Source organism: Corythoichthys intestinalis, chromosome 2 (genome assembly GCF_030265065.1).
Source record: "Corythoichthys intestinalis isolate RoL2023-P3 chromosome 2, ASM3026506v1, whole genome shotgun sequence".
Classification (NCBI taxonomy): domain Eukaryota; kingdom Metazoa; phylum Chordata; class Actinopteri; order Syngnathiformes; family Syngnathidae; genus Corythoichthys; species Corythoichthys intestinalis.
Genome location: NC_080396.1, coordinates 55,407,628 through 55,425,685, shown reverse-complemented (window position 1 = coordinate 55,425,685; position 18,058 = coordinate 55,407,628). Strand labels below are relative to the sequence as shown.

Below are 18,058 nucleotides of genomic sequence, written 5' to 3'. Positions count from 1 at the left end.
GTGTAACAGTACACAAAAATCTCGGTCACGGTTCGGTTCATATTCGGTACAGTAAGAAAACAAAATGCAAAATATAAATGTGCTAGTTGTTTATTACACACCTTTGTTCTTTCAACAATAGGAACATTTGCCTATACAAAGCTAGAATTCTGCTCAAAAAGTAGCGAGTATTTAAAGATAATCCAACACCAATTTGCCTTTCAGACCCCTCATATTGGGGAAGAAAAAAAGTCCTGTGCTAAAGAGAAAAGTAATCCCACTGACAAAGATTTTAACATGTATTTTACAAATGAAATGCCTCAATGAATCTTTTTTTTTTTTTTTTTTTTTTTTTTTTATGAACGGTTTTCAAAAGCTTTATTGGTGGATTTTCTCAAGTTATAGCGCCACACAGAAATGAATAAATTCAATTGTGTAAGCAGGATCTGTGTATAATTCTTATTATTTAATTACAGGTGTTTTAGCTCATTTCAATTTATTTTATTTAAATGGGCTATTATTTATTTTATTATGTGTTTATATTTTACAAATGTGATGTAGTATTCATTTATATTGTATATTTTATGTTGTATAACTTTAGTTCCTATGTGAATATTAGTTCCTACTTGTTTTGTTGTGGTAGGAGGGTTTTGTATTGAACACGGGGGCGTGTTGGTTATTATTATAGCAGAGAAGACAGCAGTAAATCAACAAAGACAAGTCAACTGTGCCCCGATCTACCACTCAAGAGATCTGATGGACCAAAAAGTGGGTTACGATTGCATATTAGTTTGAAAATCGACCGGATCCACCGTATTTTTACACGAGTGACTTCCGGTCTGCCCGATCCTACTTACCGGTAGTAATATTGACGCAGGAGGGTCGCGTCTTGCGTCAAATAATAAACTCTGCTGTTCTTTTCGCGTGCGTCGTATTGAGCCGCTTCTGGGACGCGTCTAACACGCGACCGCACTGCGACTGGTGTGCATTGGCTGATTGACTTTAACGCCTGCGTTTCACTGTGTTTCCGCGGCGGCCACGTTGTCGCGCCGTTGACGTTTCGTGGTTATACTGTCCTACCGTGTTGGTCCTTATTATAGTAGAGAAGATGGAGTAAATATAATCTACACAGAGAAACTGTAACCTGATCGACTCACAGCCTCGAAAAGTAAGGGTTACATTACGTCACAAACTCGTTCGGTACGCCACCGTTCCGAACCGAGAACCACGTACCGAAACGGTTCAGTACAAATACATGTACCGTTACACCCTTAATGGCCAGTGTTTCAATCCTGTTGCTGATCAAATTATTGCATGTTTAACTGCATGGGCCTTTACATAGAAGGTAATTGCTGGTTTCTGTTCTTCTTTCCTCCACAGCTCGCTCTGACTGTTGTCTCATTTTAATGTAATCAGTTTGGCTGTGTGTCAGACTATCGTGACTCATTTTTAGAAACTGTGGATTGCAGTGCTGATATCATCGTCAGACACACCACTATCAACACCCTGCTTCTCATCCAAAGGCCTTCCCTTACTAATTACTTCTCCTCCCATTGAGAAACGCTCCCTTAATCGCCGGTTACCACCTGGCATGAAAACACTCTTATGGTAATGTTATCTAATCACCAGCGGGCAGCCGGAAATACAGGTTTGACTGCAACCCAACACACTGAGGATGCTGTCAAAACCGGACCTCTAGAGTTATCGGGAAGGCATATGACCTTAGTTGCGGTGAAATATGAACACACATGTCCTTAATCACAGTCAGCTTTAGAGTGTGTTTGTGTGATTGTTTTCTCTCTTGGGTCATTTGCAAGGAACTCCATCTTCAAATCTACCTTTTGCATAAATAATGTTTTGCGTTGTCAGATGGCTAAATAAGGTTGTGTATTAACAGGCTGTTCAGGAGCAACTCCTGGAACTATAGTGTAGATTTATCATGTCTGTTAACACAACATAATGCTATGAAAGAAAAAAAATCAAAATACTTAATACGTGTTTTTAATGAGGAAAATACCTTGACCTTGATACAAGTCATTGAATGATGAGGCATTGATCTTAAAGGTACTATACGGAATTTTCACTGTTAATTTAAAATACTTTTCTACCCCATGCACACGCATACTCCACAAGCATGCGCGCCATGCACCAGTTTAGGACAGGCTGCAGTTACACTTTAGGTCGGAGGTGGCAGTTACGAGTAAAACAAAGTAACACCTTTAAAGTGCCTATGACAGCAAAAAGCATGTTTATTTCATATTTCATGCAGTATTTTATGCTCCTGAATGAAATAGTTGGATGTGTGTGGAAGTGATTGTTTTATTTATTAAATTTTTTGAATCGCGCGCCATGAAAATGAGCGACTTCTGGCTCCACTCTTGGGTTGAGGACGAATGTGAATGTGATGTCACCCAGGTCAGCATCTCACAATACAGCATTGCTTTACAGAATGCAGATGGACTGCGGATTCAGCTGATTTCGCGGATTAATTCATTTATTTTTCGCATCATGCCAGGCAAATGTTCTGCAAGGTTTTTTGCCGCACCAGGGAGAGGCGTGTGACGCCTTTTTGGGTCGCAAAAAGTTCCCGTTCACCCCGAGATAGGCCAAAACAAGTCCAACAACTGTGGGACCTTTAGACTTTGGAGACAGTGAGTAAAAATGGTGTTTATATGATGTCAAATACTGGGATCATGGCACACGTTTTAATACGGAGGTGGCTTGCATTTTGTGGCTGACAATGCTCCTTGTCCACCGAGAATGCCAGTCGGCCAACGACCGGCTCACACCCGCCTCGGTCCTATTCGCTTGGCCACTGGGAGAGCGCAATATTCAGCTTATGCTCATGCGGTTCTCGATATCGTCCAGACTTCCAGCTTCCGCTGCCCTCTTCATGTGCCCGGCAATTGACCACTATTTTCTGGTTGGGCTCAGGCAGCTACGCGCTCCTCCGACGTCGGCCGGTTTGTCCGGCGGTCATTCTCCATCTGCTTCCCCGGCAGATCTCTCCTGCCCGCAGCAGGGGAATGACGAGCTGTTACTTGCTCGCCGCCGGAAAGGTTGCCGTCAGTGAAGACAATTGACAACCCTGCCACCATGTGACATGGTCCGGGGTAGTTTTGTGTGATTTTTCGCCTCGAAAGGCGAGAATAAGACTTAGAAACGCTGCTCGGTTCGGGTTAGCATGTCGGCTAGCTGTCACGCCTCCTGGATTGTTTACACTCTCCGAAGCCGGGGAAGGTAAATGGCAAAAGCTGGACTAACTCCGGTGGCATAAAATATCGTTCGGGAGGTGCAAGGAGTCGAAACTTTTTACTATTATAGAGTAATTTTGCCATGTCATACTGAATAAATGCAATTTTAATATTTCATATTCCATTTAGCACAAGACTGTTATTTGTCATGACCATACCATTTATTTAGCAATAAGGGGAAAAATACTTAGATAAAAAGAATATCCTGTAAAAATATTGGAGTAGAGAGATTGAAACAATGACATTTTGCTGCTCTCTTCGTCGCATTTTCCCCATTCTGAATAATTCCCCCTCATTGGGCTAAATTCTAAATCAGATGAAATCGTGACCCTGCTGACGTCATCCCCCAGCTTGGGACGCTAGAGCGCTATAATGACACGCAGAGGCTAAACGGCAGATTAAAAGACGAATTTGTCATCATCTGTGCTTTGCCAAATTGTTGTATATAGTCGAATCGTCTCAAAATATAATTCTAATTTACATAATAATGCTATTTAAGATTTTTTTCATGCTGTCACAGGCACTTTAAGGAGCAAATTCTGACATGTACGGCTTTTGTGTCTTAATGAAGAGGTGAAATTTGGTGCTGGTCCAAGTGACAATAGCACAAATTTACCTTCCATCGTACTAAGTGAAGGGATAGTCTCAAAGGAAAAAACTTCTATGTGTTTAATAATTTCTTTGTACGAACATCCATATTTACCTGGCGAGTTGAGCCCAAGGAACAAAGATAGACTTATTACTCATGATTGTCAATATAAATTAGTTATATTTTCATATTTGTTTCATTATGAATGTATGGTACTTCATTCGACCTTACCTGTGTGGTGTTGCTTTACTTGCCCTTTTCCTTCTCAGCTGCCGAAAGAATCACCTCTATAAAGACAAATAAAAACATTTAAGTATATTTTGAATATAACATGATGATAATTAATTTCTTGTATAGTGGAACCTCAGTGTTCTTATGCACGTGTTTTTCCATAGAATTCCGTTTTTGACTATATTCCTCTGCTGAAATTTTTGACGATATTGTCAGTGTTGGTCTGTATTGAAGTCTTCTTCATGAGTGTTTTTTTTTTTTGAGTCAGCATACCCTCACATATTTCTCTCAAAGTATGGTATTTCTTTTTGTTGTTGTTGTTTTTTTGAAAGCTAATTTATAGATTCTGTGCATATGCCATAACAATTTTTTAATCATTTATTAATACCTTTCTGTGGTCCTCTATGATTATTTTCTCTATTGAACTATTGTTATTCATCCTTTTTAATGTATGTTAATATTTTTCATTGTCTTGTAAGTATTACCTAATTTTACATAATTGTGTATACAAGTTATTGATTCAGTTTTTTTGTGAGGCTATTCAAACTATTTGAAAGAGATTCATCATGAAAACCAAAGTTCCACAGTAAACTGTTAGCATTTGTGAAGGGATCTGCGCATTACATACGTTTGACCTCCAGTTTGCAGGAAACAGTGGCTTCTCCTTGAGCATTCTTAGCTCTGCATGTGTACACGCCACCGTCAAAGCAGCACGGCTTGCGGATCTCCAAGGAACAAATGCCCTGGTTGGAGAGCTGACGAAACTTGGGGTCATCACCGATGACCATCTGGTTCTTCAGCCATTCAATCTTAGGCTGCATGAGAAGAACGGGAAAACCCAATGTCAACTCCCAAATATAAGATATTACAGATATTGTTCGAGTACAAGCATCTGGTCGGCTTCCACTCATAGCTAAATTGGTCCTTCTTGCTTAGCGTTAATGTCTAGTGGAGGGACAACCTAAAAATTTTACTGACAGGTGCAGTAGGTATTCAGTAATCTCCTGTCATGAAATATGACCACAGAACTCTTTTCTGACATCTGTTTAAATCCAATCAATAGTCGCTACAATAATACACCTCTCCAAAGTGAGGTACTGTGAGAGAACGGGCTTGGGAATGGAGACATAGAAACATGGTTGAACATAATGTACATGCTACCTGTTTCTAAGTAAGAGATACAAAATAATCCAACCTCATTAAGAGAGGGAACATCATGTGGGGATTGGATGAACCTATTAAGCAATAGGACAGGAGGAGGGAAGAGAAGAGAAATTTGGGTATGATGATAGGATGAGAGCTAAGCATAGCTTATATTGTGCTATAGCGCAGTGGTCCCCAACCACCAGGCCGCGGACCGATACCGCTCCGTGGCGCATTTGCTACCAGGCCGCAGAGAAATAAAAAATTTATTAACGACTGCAATCTGGCCTGTGGCTCTTGACACATCAATATCCCTGTCTACTCTTCAGACTAATCCGAGTAAAGATTTGTATAGGTCGCCATCTAGTGGTTGGCCGCAATTACTAGGGTGTTTGCACACCTATAGCAGCCCAGCGCCAGTCAATGTAAACAGTAACTTTAGCTGCTGTTGACTGTGTGTTGCGGGCGGCGATGTCTTTGTACAGCTTTTTTACGGGGAAAAGGCCAGCTGCTGAGCCAGCAGAGGAGCCTATAATCAAATCCATTCTGCATAATATGTGGCTAAAAGCTAGCAAACGAGGCAATAAAATCGAATGCACTGAGAGCATCATACCTCATGGCGAAATGTATTGCTAAAGCTAAGACACCTTTCACGATTAGAGAAGAACTCATTATGCTTGCGACCACGGATATTTGCCGACAATTTTTAGTTGAGGCCTCTGTTAAAAAAAAAGGTTGATTCAGTGTATGGTGAGTGATATTTTCCCTGCACTCAATATTCATTTTTAGCCTCAACGTGGTATTTTATATTATATTTCTGCCACACATTGCCGGTCTGTGGAAAAAAAGGCCCATACTACACCGGTCCGTCGTGCAAAAAAGGTTGGGGACCGCTGCTAGAGGAAACACATAATAAGGATGTATCTATGTGAGAATTAGTGAGTTGTCCTCCTGATATACACTGTGTTATTGCTAATCCTGGCACCAACAGCTATATCCCAATGTGTCTAGTAATGACTAATTATAAGTGCATTTTTAAATGCGTGTTAGTCATGCAGTGAAAGAACTGCTGCACAGGTACCAGAGGAAAGGGCAAATTAACCCCCTTATAAGCCTGAAGCAACATGTTAAACATTACATCACATTAATATGTTAAATTAATCAAATTATACTGAACTTTTAGTGGTTTTAGTGGTGTTAGCAGTATGTGTGTATAGTATAAAAATTTACTATGAACCGCAAATGAAATATTTTTGCTGTACTTATTTTGCCACCTGTCTCACATTCCTGCTCAACCAGGTTTCCATCTGGCTGAAAATGCATCAGAAGGTTAAAGGTAAGGTAAAGTCACAGATAACTTTGCTGCAGTGAGACATGTAGTGACAAAAATAACACCCTCTCCCGACAGCAGGACAGCAAACTATTTTCTTATCACTCGTGTCTTCCCTGCTCAGCCTCCAACACACTACTACATCTCCATTAATGACAGACAGATCAGTGATAGCAGGACGTGCCATTCGAGGCAGCTGTGGAATAAGTCAGCTGGAAGGGGCTGTGCACACTCACACCTTAGAAGGGGCAGTGGACTCATGAACACACTCAGTAAAGGGTTTGTATGACTGTAAAATTATTTCCTATTTCCTTTCACTTTCTATTAAGGGAATAAAGGGGAAAAAATCCCTTTGAAGACAGCTGGGGGATATGTTTACAAATATCTGCTTTTAAACAAGTTGCCCTGTTGCAGAATTGTAGCCAGCTGCAACTGTGAAGCCTCACGTTATACCCAGCATTCATTGATATTCCTTTCAGGCCTGGGGTGTGATAGGCTAATTGGGATCATTAGCCTCAAATACATCTTGTTCCCTTAGTCTTTGTGGTGCAGTCCATTGAGAGTGCTCCAGGCATGTGCTTGTAAAATTCCACTTGGATCCGTCCAAGCGCCACTGGTATGACCCCACAAATGTTGTTGACCTTCGTGAGACACCAAGGACAGCTAGGACGCATAATCAGAAGCATTTCCAGTGTGGCCTGGCTTGCAGTTTTATTTAAATTGCATTTGGTGCTTTAGGTTTGGGAAATATTTCAAAGTGAAAAAATCAGGGACTTGAGGAAAATGTCATGTAAAGGTATAAAATTTAATTCAGGGTAATGGTATGCGTACCTTCATTGCAATTTTTTCATTCATTCAAATGCCAAATTTGACAAGCCAAATTTTGAAACTTGCTCATACTTCAAATTTTAGTTCAGAGCATGGGGGAAAGTGGCTGGAGTTTCTTGCCAGAACGGCACCAAGCCCTTTTTTTTAAAAACCTCATAAAACCAACAAAATGAAAAAAAAATGCTTTGGCACAGTTATAAATGTAACACACAATAAAACACAACAAGTTTCACACACACGTTCGCCTCACAGTTCTGAGATCAAAGGTTTCAATGCCGGGCTCTGGCCTTCCTGTGTGGAGTTTGCATGTTCTCCCCGTGCCTATGTGGGTTCCATCCGGGTAGTCCGGCTTCTCCCCAGATCTCAAAAACATGCACGGGAGGCTGGTCGAACACTCTAAATTGTCCCTAGGTATGAGTGTCTGCGCGAATGGTTGTTAGTCTCCTTGTGCCCTGCGATTGGCTAGCAACCGATTAAGGGTGTACCTCGCCTACTGCCCATAGTCAGCTGGGACTGGCTCCAGCGCGCCATGACCCTCGTGAGGATAAGCGGCTTGGAAAATGAATGAATGAATGAAAGGTTTCGCATGCTTGAGGTTACTGCGTTACACTGGAACAAGGCATTGTCATATCTGTATGCCTTCTCAGTTCTTTTTTCATTCCAGCATCTGATTCAGCTGGATGGGTGGGGCCGTTGCAACACACCTGTGGCGCATTTGGAGCGCTCATTATTTAAGGACTCCGGCCACAGTCTGCGAGTGTCGGACTATTGCTTGTTTGCTTGCTACTTGCCTTGCTTACCGCCTGTGTGTTCATCGTCAGCCTTCGAGTTTCCCGACGTTCTACGGTCGTATTTTGGTTTGGTCATCTTTACACTAGTGCTCTTTTGGGCTTGGTAGTTAGATTCTTGTACTGTTATATTCATGCATTTTTCGCGTGCTCCCTTTGTTGTACTGTATTATTATACTCGCGTTTATCGGCGTGCTCTCTCAGTTTGTTATATCCGCATTTTTCGCGTGCTCCCTTTGTTGTACTTTATTATTACACTCGCGTTTATTGGCGTGCTCTCTCAGTTTGTTAAACCCGCATTTTTGGCGTGCTCCTTTTGTTGTACTTATTAAATACAAACGTTCACTATTTCTGTTTCTTGGTCTGTGATTTGGATCCGCCTCAACGGCTTGCCGTTCACAACAGGCATAAAAGGGAAACTGATTTCCATTCAAAATTGTATTTTTTCATTGATTTACAAAACTTCATCTAAAACTCCATCTAATTTTTATTTTCCCTGATTTCCTCAAATCTAAATGAAAAACTCAATTTTAACAATTCAAGAACATAGGATGTACATTAAGACTGAAGATAAGGTAACCATTGACTTTTTTTTTTTTAAATAAAGATATAAGTAACATACATTAAGAAAAAATAAGTACTATTGACTTATATTATGCACAGTGAAATTGAATATATTTTGAAGATAAAGCAAACATTGACCTTTTTTTTTATTTTTTTATTTTTATTTTACTATTTGTTGTTAAAAAAAGCGTGCATTTGAACCAATCTGACCTAACTATCCAATGCTGATCACATGTCAGTATGTCAGCCAATTGAACGGACAGCAGAGTCCATGTTTTTTTAGGGCTGTCAAAATTATCGCGTTAACGGTTGGTAATTAATTTTTCTAATTAATCACGTTAAAATATTTGACGCAATTAACGCACATGCCCCGCTCAGACAGACTAAAATGACAGTACAGTGTAATGTCCGCTTGCTACTTGTTTTTTGGTGTTTGGCGCCCTCTGCTGGCGTTTGGGTCCAACTGATTTTAGGGGTTAGTACCATGAGTGAGCATGGTGTAATTATTGACATCAACAATGGCAAGCTACTAGTTCATTTTTTGATGGAAAATTTAACAAATTTTGATAAAACGAAAACATTAAGAGGGGTTTTAATATAAAATTTCTATAACTTGTACTAAATGTTATCTTTTAAGAACTACAAGTCTTTCTATCCATGGATCGCTTTAAGAGAATGTTAATAATGTTAATGCCATCTTTTTGATTTATTGTTGTAATAATCAAATACAGTACTTATGTACCGTATGTTGAATGTATCTATCCGTCTGGTGTCTTATCTTTCCATTCCAACAATAATTTACAGAAAAATATGGCATATTTTATAGATGGTTTGAATTGCGATTAATTACGATTAATTAATTTTTAAGCTGTCATTAACTCGATTAAGAATTTTAATCGTTTGACAGCCCTAGTTTTTTTTTTTTTTTTTTTTTTTTTTTTGCTGCCTGCATGTGCTCAGCGACGCGACTTGTCAGATACAGAGAGGCGCCGGGAAGAACAACGTAGAGTAAATAAATGAATACCGTATTGGCCCGAATATAAGACAGCCCTGATTATAAGATGACCACCTCTTTTTCAAGACTCAAGTTTGAAAAAAGACTTTTTGAACACCAAATTAATCTTTGTACAGAAAATAATTACAGTACAGCTCCGGCCCGTTCCGGCCCACTTTCACCCCTGGTTCAGAGTAGCACATCCGCCTCACAGTTCTGCAAACAAGGCTAATTAATTCCAGTCTTCCTGTGTGGAGTTTGCATGTCGTCAACGTGCCTACGGGGGTTTTCTCCAGGTACTCCCACGTCCCAAAAACATGCACATTAGGCTGATTGAACACTCTAAATTCTGTATAATGGGATTGCTAGTGTGAATGGTTGTTTGTCTATGCGTGTCCTGTAATCCAGTGTGTTCCAGCACCCCCTCGACCCTCGGGCTGATAAGCGGTATGGAAGATGAATGGTTCAAACAACCCAAAGAAAATATATCGACCCTGGCCAGGTTTTTCTTCAAGTATCCATACGGTTTCATTTTTTAAAATTTCATTTATATTGTATGTGGGGTACTTGTACATTTTGCTAGAGACTTTGCTACAGGGGTCGTGAAAAATACCCACATTTGAAGCCTACACCTGTCACATGCAGTACTGTGATGAGTGTTGTGCATCGGTATTTGAATTTGAGGTCTGATTTTCAAGTACCAGTTTCGTTTTCACGATAATCATGATGTCTTATTTACATTTGTTTTGAAGTAAGTTGCACCTGTAGGAAAATTTCAAGTTTCCACATTAGGCTCCAGCTCCTTGTGACCTTCACTAGGTTAAGCAGTATTGAAAATGGATGGCTGGATGACAAAATACTCTCACTCAAAATGCAAATCAGGGCATTACGGACAGTTATTCTTCAAATTTAACGCAGACATGTCTGACCTTGGGGCTTCCACGAACAGAGCACAACAGCTTGGTGGTGTATCCAACAGTAGCAGCCCGGTTGCTGAGCGGCGTAGTAAATTTTGGCGCCTCGCTGAAGTCATGCTCCTGGTATTCGGGTGGCTTGTAAATGATACCTGATGACACACGAAGAAAAGACGATCATTTCCACAGAAATATAACATCAACTTTTTCAATTTGTGTGCAAAGTCTGGGCAAAGCAGGACATCATCTCTTTGTTATTCGTACAGCGGCTAATTCCACAACACAGGGGAGGAAAAACAATCCCAGCATTTATCTCAAGCATACTCCTCACAACAATACAACTTTCTATAAAAACAAGAATGCAAAAATACAAATTCCTATTTTAATTATCTTGAATGTAAACAACAAGACAGGGAAAATGCCACGCGAGTGCATATAAAAAAGAGAAAATGTTAAACACACTGATGTGACGCAAGAGTTTTTTTTTTTTTATATATTGAGCAGAAATAAATTTCACGACAGGGTTCTCAACTTGTGAAAATTGTTTAGAGTGAGACTGTGTGTTTGTCTGTGTTGGAGTACAGTGTTTCTTGAAGGATTTGATTTTCAGCTGCAGGGGCAGAAGTAAATTTAGATAAATCTAAAAATATTTTAAATATTTATTTTACTGATATCCACATAAAATATATATACATATTTTTAATAACTATGTGTATTATAAATATAATATAAGTATAATTTATTTAAATTCTTTTTTTTCTTTTAATTTGTTGAACGGAAATATTAATACCTTGAATTTTACAAAAAAAAAAAAAAAGCAAATTAAAGGAAAACAGGCTTCAAAATTCCTTAATATTATTATTGTTTTTAAGCCAAAAGTCAGGAACAAGCTAGTGATTCCTGACTACCCTAATCTGTGTTTGATGTAGTCAGCAGTATCATAATATCATAGATGTATTAATGTAAGCCTAATGCTATCAAAGGTTTACACAGATTAGGGACACTGACAAATTACCAAATTTGAAGATAGGTTATGTACGATATGTAGGATATGTCATGTTTGCAGGTAATCAATATACAGTGTTGTGAACGTGATTATAACTTAAACAGCGTGGAAAGAAGTAATGCGACGTATTTCGAGCGGCTTGTGACTGCAGTTACGCACACGTCAGTCATTTTACATCAAGAGTCATTCAATAAACAAAACTTTTAAATCAATGGAATGTTTTTTTTTTTATTTTTTATTAGATAATTACTCAATTTTTAACCCATTTTTAAATAGCTTGGTTTATTACAAACATCAGAGATGCAGTAATTCTACTTGAAATTTAAGAATACTTATAACATTTTTGCCAAATCCAACTAGAATCACAGTCACGTTAATCAGGTCTGTTGTAAACCAAGCTGTTTATAAACCTTTAACAATTCAGCGAAAGAGTATTTTAGTAGAAAAAAATCAAACCTTATGTCTGTTACATTTTGCTACGTCGACACTACAGGGTGACCCAAAAAAAAGTTTACACTCAGTTGACTGCTTGTTTAAAAGCCATTAAAACATATCTAAATAGGTTGTCATGCTTAAGTGATTCATTAAGGTCACTCAATGCAGCTGGTAATCTCAAGTCTCTACAATTCCTGTGCTTCTGCTGAAAATGAAGAAAACTTTCGCTGTACCTGAATTGCCGCGTGCCGGTCTGACACCTACTGAGATTGCAGCAAATCTGAGAATATCCAGATGTGCAGTCTACAAAATTAAAAAGAAGCTGAAAGATACTGGAACAGCCTCACGAAAACCTGGGTCTGGAAGTGCCCATCTGTGCGGACCAAAAAGTTGATTGACAAGGTGATATGTGGCCACCCCAGAGTCCAGATCTCAATCCCCTGGATTATAGCATATGGGCAACTGTGGAGGACAGTGCCTGTAAGAAGCCACAAACTTCTGTGGCAGCCTTGGAGAGGTCCATTGTTAGATCTTGGGAAAAGATGACAGCATCCTACATAAAGAAGACCTGTCAAGCGTTCCGCAGGCGCCTGGAGGCTGTTGTGACACTTAAGGGAGGACACATTGAAAAATAAAGTGTACTGTACATGTTCTTTACAATAATGTATCATTTGTGATTAAATTCTAATTCTAAGCTGAATAAACATGGCATTTAAGTTGTATTATGGCAGTGTAAACTTTTTTTTGGGTCACCCTGTAGGACGGATAATGGCCTTAAACGTGTAATTAGTTAGACTATACGGCATGTCGGCGACACTAATCTGCCTCTTATCTGCGCAAGAACTTACACAGATATGTTAGATGGCTATTATTATCCGCCGCTTAACATAGACTAGTGTGGCCGTACAACAATCGGGTACTAAGGAAGTGATGTCATGCCGTCGCTATTTTTAGTGCGGCATGACGAAATCGTGAACAATCGAGGCGGACGATCAAGACGAGGCATTCCTGCTCATCTTTTCATTTCCACATATTTTTCTTGAACCTTCAAACTACATCCCAATAATATGCTTCAATTCAGTGCCCATTTGTGCCCATGCATGGATTACGCGGAGGTGAGCGTTTTCTTACAGAGCTCATCTCCCGCGTTAAGTCTCCAATCAGCCATCTGCGTGGCTGATCCCTCCCAAATCAATGCCGACCGAATATGAGTATATAATAATGCGTAGAGGAAAATTACACCCCGAAATGTGAACTGCGTGGTACCCCCAGTCAAAGAGGTGCGCGATCAGTTTTTTTCATGAGATTTCCGCCTGTCAAAACTGTCACCACTTCCAGGATCGCCACTGTAATACACAAGTACTCCTGGTTGCGGCTTCCAGGAAATATACGCAACGCCACACCATAGGTTTCTATTTGTTATTTTTCAAGTGGTGAGAGCACAACTGAGCATTGATTGTAACATCCCAAGTAATGATATCAGGCTTTCGTTGTTGTTTTCTAAAGATTTATTTCAACCACAACTTTGCGACTGCTCATAAAAGCCGAGTGTGCTCTTCCTTCACTCTCGCTCCCGCGTGATGCGTTCAATTGCGTTCACGAAAAAAAAACAGTGATCACAAAACGGACTTCTCGACCCCTGGTCTAGAAGGTGTAGTAATTTTGAAATTTCCCCGGTGGTGAGTAATGAGTTTTCGGCTCAGAGATAAACCGGCGGGCAATGACATAACACATGAGGCTGCTCCTTTCTATGCATGCGTAGTTTGTGTAAATGCAGGCGTACCTTGCAGAAGCGGGGGAGGGGGCCTTAAACGTAGCGCGGACAGATATAAAAATAGTCGACAAAATAACGTACTTGCAGAGAAGTCCGCCAATACAAGATGGCCGCCAGTTGCCGATTTCGCCTTTAAACATATGATTAGGCTTATGTATGTGATATCATGAGGCTTATGGAAGGGTTTTAGGATCTGGCGCCTAAATTTTATTTTTACATTTAGACAAACAGCTGTGTTATTTTGTGCGTAGAGCATAAGAATGGCCTGTATTGCGTGAGAAACAGGCTAAATGTGTGAGAGTTGAGAACCCTGTTTTATGATATTTGAAATGTTTTCAAAAAGACTAAAGAGTCCATCACCAACAACTACCTCTGAGTCTAACACGTTAAGCTTATTACTGCTAGGGTGCTAACACGAACAAAAACAGTAACATTAAACCCACCGATTCCCACTTGCAAACAGTCACAATATAATGGAAAATATCTCATCTGTGGTCTACAAGTTGAAAGCATATCAGACGTCGAGGTAAAATAACACTTTCCTAAGTACCTAATATTGCCTACCAGTCATTGCTCTCAATGCAGCGAGCCCTTGCTAACACAATGGAGTGTGTTGCGTTCTTGTGAAACTCCGAAAAGAACAAATAAGTGTTCAGTTTTAAGATGCACAGGATTAGGAATTCAAATAAAAGATCGTCCTGCTTTACGCAGTGCTTTACGCAGGAAATAAGTGACCTCTAGTTATGCCCAGAGGTAGTAAGTAACGCGTTACATTTACTCCGTTACATTTATTTGAATAACTTTTTGAGAAAAAATGTACTACTTAGAGTAGTTTTACGAAGCAATGCTTTTTACTTTTACTTGAGTAGATTTGTGAAGAAAAACACTACTCTTGCTCTGCTAGTACTTTGGGCTACGCTAGTGTTGGTACATTTTTCCTCTTTATTCTACATATTGACTTTATTTTTGCCAGACATGCCACCAGTGACGATCTAAGTTTCACCAATGAGACGTTGCAACAATAACCACGACTCCATTATACCAATCAGAGGTAACAATGTTTTTTTCTCCACAAGAGGGCACTAATGCTCTTTGGACAGGTGATGTTTCATAGTGTTGTCCTGGTCTGACTTTAATCATTTTTGTGTCATCCTTGGTATTGGTTATGGTACAGTACAATAATAACAACAGTTCATATATATGAAGTTGTGCGGGGAAAAAATACTTAAAAAAAAATTCCCCATTGTAAGCAGTTACTCACAATGTTACTCATTATTTGATTTTTTTTTTCAAACAAATACTTTTTTACTTGTACTTGAGTAAATCTTTGGATGACTACTTTTACTTTTTACTTGAGTAATATTGTTTAGAAGTAAAGCTACTTGTACTTGAGTAAAATGTTTGGCTACTGTACCCACCGCTAATCATGCCTTACAACTGCAAATATTGCATACAGGTTGGCCAGACACGCTTCGCTATGCAAGTTTACTAAAGACTGACAAGTTTATATTTAAAAAGTGTAAAGAGCTTCCCTGCCCTTGGAGCCTTTCATATAATGCCACTCACACACTTGCTGTTACTCATTAAAATAATAGCACTGGTGTAAGCACGCGTTACAAGAATACCCCGGACGACCAAAATGGCAATTGGTCACCTGTCTTCTGGATTGTGGCCACATCCTTGGTGACAGCACTCTTCTCACTAACGCCCACTTTGTTGACAGAAAAAACTCTGAAGGCATATGAGTTTCCCATTATGAGGTCAGTGATGGTGGCAGTCAGCCTGTGATAGTGTTCCAACACAGTGAACCATTCCTGTGCCAAGGCAAGAACACAAAGAGATAAAGTTTTACATTGACAACCTCACAGCTATACATGGTTTGCTAATGAGCTCATACTCCAGTCTTCTTATCGGCTTTCTGCACGATGTAGCCAGTGATCTCCGTGTTGCCATTGTCCTTAGGAGGGGTCCATTCAAGCGCAGCATTGAAGCCCCAGCAGTCCACCAGTTTTGTACTGCAAGGGGGACCAGGCAGCTCTGTGAAGACATATTAGAACAGAACAAGACATCCGTTGATGCAGACAATTCAATGTCTTGAATTATGTTAAAACGTGACTACTTGGTCATGCAACTAAACTTTTTATGTACTGTAATGTTATCTTAAATTTGAGTTGTATTTATGTAGAATTTTGGGGCAGCTGCAATTCTTTAAAATGCTAATTAGCTTGAAATAGCTGAGTTAGTTTTAGATCACGAGCTGGGTTGCTGAGCAAAATACACTCATGTCTCAAAGCACCAATGGATAAGAATCTACTGCACCTGTGAAAAACAACCAATCAGAAAAAGATGATGTAACTCACGAGGTGTCATTCACTTGTTACCAGTTGTGGGTAGAAACGCGTTACACTTACTTGTGTAACCTTTTGAGAAAAATGTACTGTAGTTTTACCACATAATACTTTTTACTTTTACTTGAGTGCACACACAATACTCTTACTCCGCGACTTTAGGCTACACTAGAGTCATTACATTTTCTTTCTGTAATCTACATAGTGACTTTATTTTTGCCAGAGATGCTTACAGTAGCTGTCTCAGTTTCACCAATGAGACGTCACAACAATAACCACATGACCCCATGCTACCATTCAGAGCTAAAAATGTTTTTTCTCCACTAGAGGGCACTCATGCTTTGTTGTTCTGGCTGTAACTCAATGATTTTTCTGTCATCATTTTGGCCTAATATGGTCATATAATATGTTATAGCACAGTATAATAATAACAATTAATATAGATTAAGTTGTGCTGAGAAAAAAAATCATTATTGCGGAAAAAAAACAGGCACTGCAAATCCTTGGATGGCTACTTTTAATTGAGTAATATTTAGAATAGGGGTGTGACAAAATATCGAAATGGTGATATATCGTGATACTTCGTATCCAAAAAGGTTATCGATATGCTCCTGTCAAGAATCGAGATATCTTTTTATAAAGGCGTCAATGTTTGAAAAAAAAAAAAGAAAAACCATCAAGTTGCTACCAAAACCTTCCACCATAATAGTGTCTCGGTTAACTCTAAGGCTGCCAGTGACGGTGCTTAACGCCCAATCCATTTAGACTGGGTACATTCGTTCATTCAAAACCAGAGCATTCACAGTCATTCGGTCCGATTTTCGGGGCATTTACAGGTCACTTGCTGTTCATTTTAAGGCATTTACAGGTCATTTCCTGTTGAGTTTGAGTCACTGCCTATTCATTTGGGTGATTCCCAGGTCACTTCCTGTTCTGTAAGTCAAAATAAACAGGAGTGACCCATAAAATACCCCAAAATTAACAGGAAGTCACTGAAAATCAACAGGTAAATGACCTTAAATGGCCCAAAATTACCTCATTGCCTGGAATTGGCTACCACTGACGGCCATAGACGTTCAATCCGTTTGAAGTGGGAGGAATATTCGCTGCCACCCTCCCAGTTCAAACGGAGTGGCCGTCTACTAATGATAAACTGATTCCAACTCACAGCAGAAGCTTGTTTTTCTGTTTATTAGTTCTTTGTAGAATATCCTAGAATGGTTTCCTGACCAATGTATTGATAATCGTATCGCCATATCGTCAGATCATCGTTATCGTGAGCTTTGTATCGCAAATCGTATCGTATCGTGAGGTACCAAGAGGTTCCCACTCCTAATTTGGAAGTAATGCTACTCTTACTTGAGTAAGGTTTTTGGCCACTCAACCCATCTCTGCTTGTTATGCACTCGAACATCCATTGCGGTCATAATGACTGTTTTAGCAGACATGACAAAAGTCTATTTTTAAAAAAATATATGGTATATAAGAAAAATATGTATTCCAAGTTTAAATCCATTCAGGTGTTCACTGATGATGATAATGATTTGTATGAGTGTTTCCTAATGAATGTGAGCAATCACCAGTGCTTATTTATATCAATGTTTGAGTCCACATGAGACTCACCAACAATTTGAAGGGTGATGCTGGCTTTGTCTTCAAAGCTGTCCACCTTAACCGTCATCTCATAAACACCCGAGTCCTCCCTTTGAGCACTGCGAATAAATAGGATGCTGTCTTTCTCACTATTCCTGATGTTGACCCTCTTTAGATCCAAAGGCTGACCGTCCTTCAGCCAGGACACTGAAGGTTTGGGCTTCCCCTGTGGCATTATTTCAAGAAAGCATGGCAGGTCACATTTTGAGGTTGACATTTACATGATAT

The 18,058-nt window shown here is 39.6% G+C and overlaps 1 protein-coding gene across 5 annotated transcripts in view; it reads right to left on the bottom strand.

Annotated features, from left to right (window-relative positions):
- The window catches only part of mybpha (myosin binding protein Ha), a 39,872-nt gene that overhangs the window by 1,309 nt on the left and 20,505 nt on the right, over nt 1–18,058 (bottom strand). For all 5 annotated transcript variants that reach the window (XM_057830044.1, XM_057830045.1, XM_057830046.1 and 2 more), the window contains 6 exons: nt 17,801–17,996; nt 15,727–15,866; nt 15,484–15,643; nt 10,630–10,766; nt 4,682–4,868; nt 4,054–4,109 (listed from right to left, as the gene is read on the bottom strand). In XM_057830044.1, the coding sequence (XP_057686027.1) occupies nt 4,069–4,109; nt 4,682–4,868; nt 10,630–10,766; nt 15,484–15,643; nt 15,727–15,866; nt 17,801–17,996 (861 nt within the window). In that variant the 3' untranslated portion in view covers nt 4,054–4,068. The remainder of the gene's footprint in view (nt 1–4,053; nt 4,110–4,681; nt 4,869–10,629; nt 10,767–15,483; nt 15,644–15,726; nt 15,867–17,800; nt 17,997–18,058) is intronic.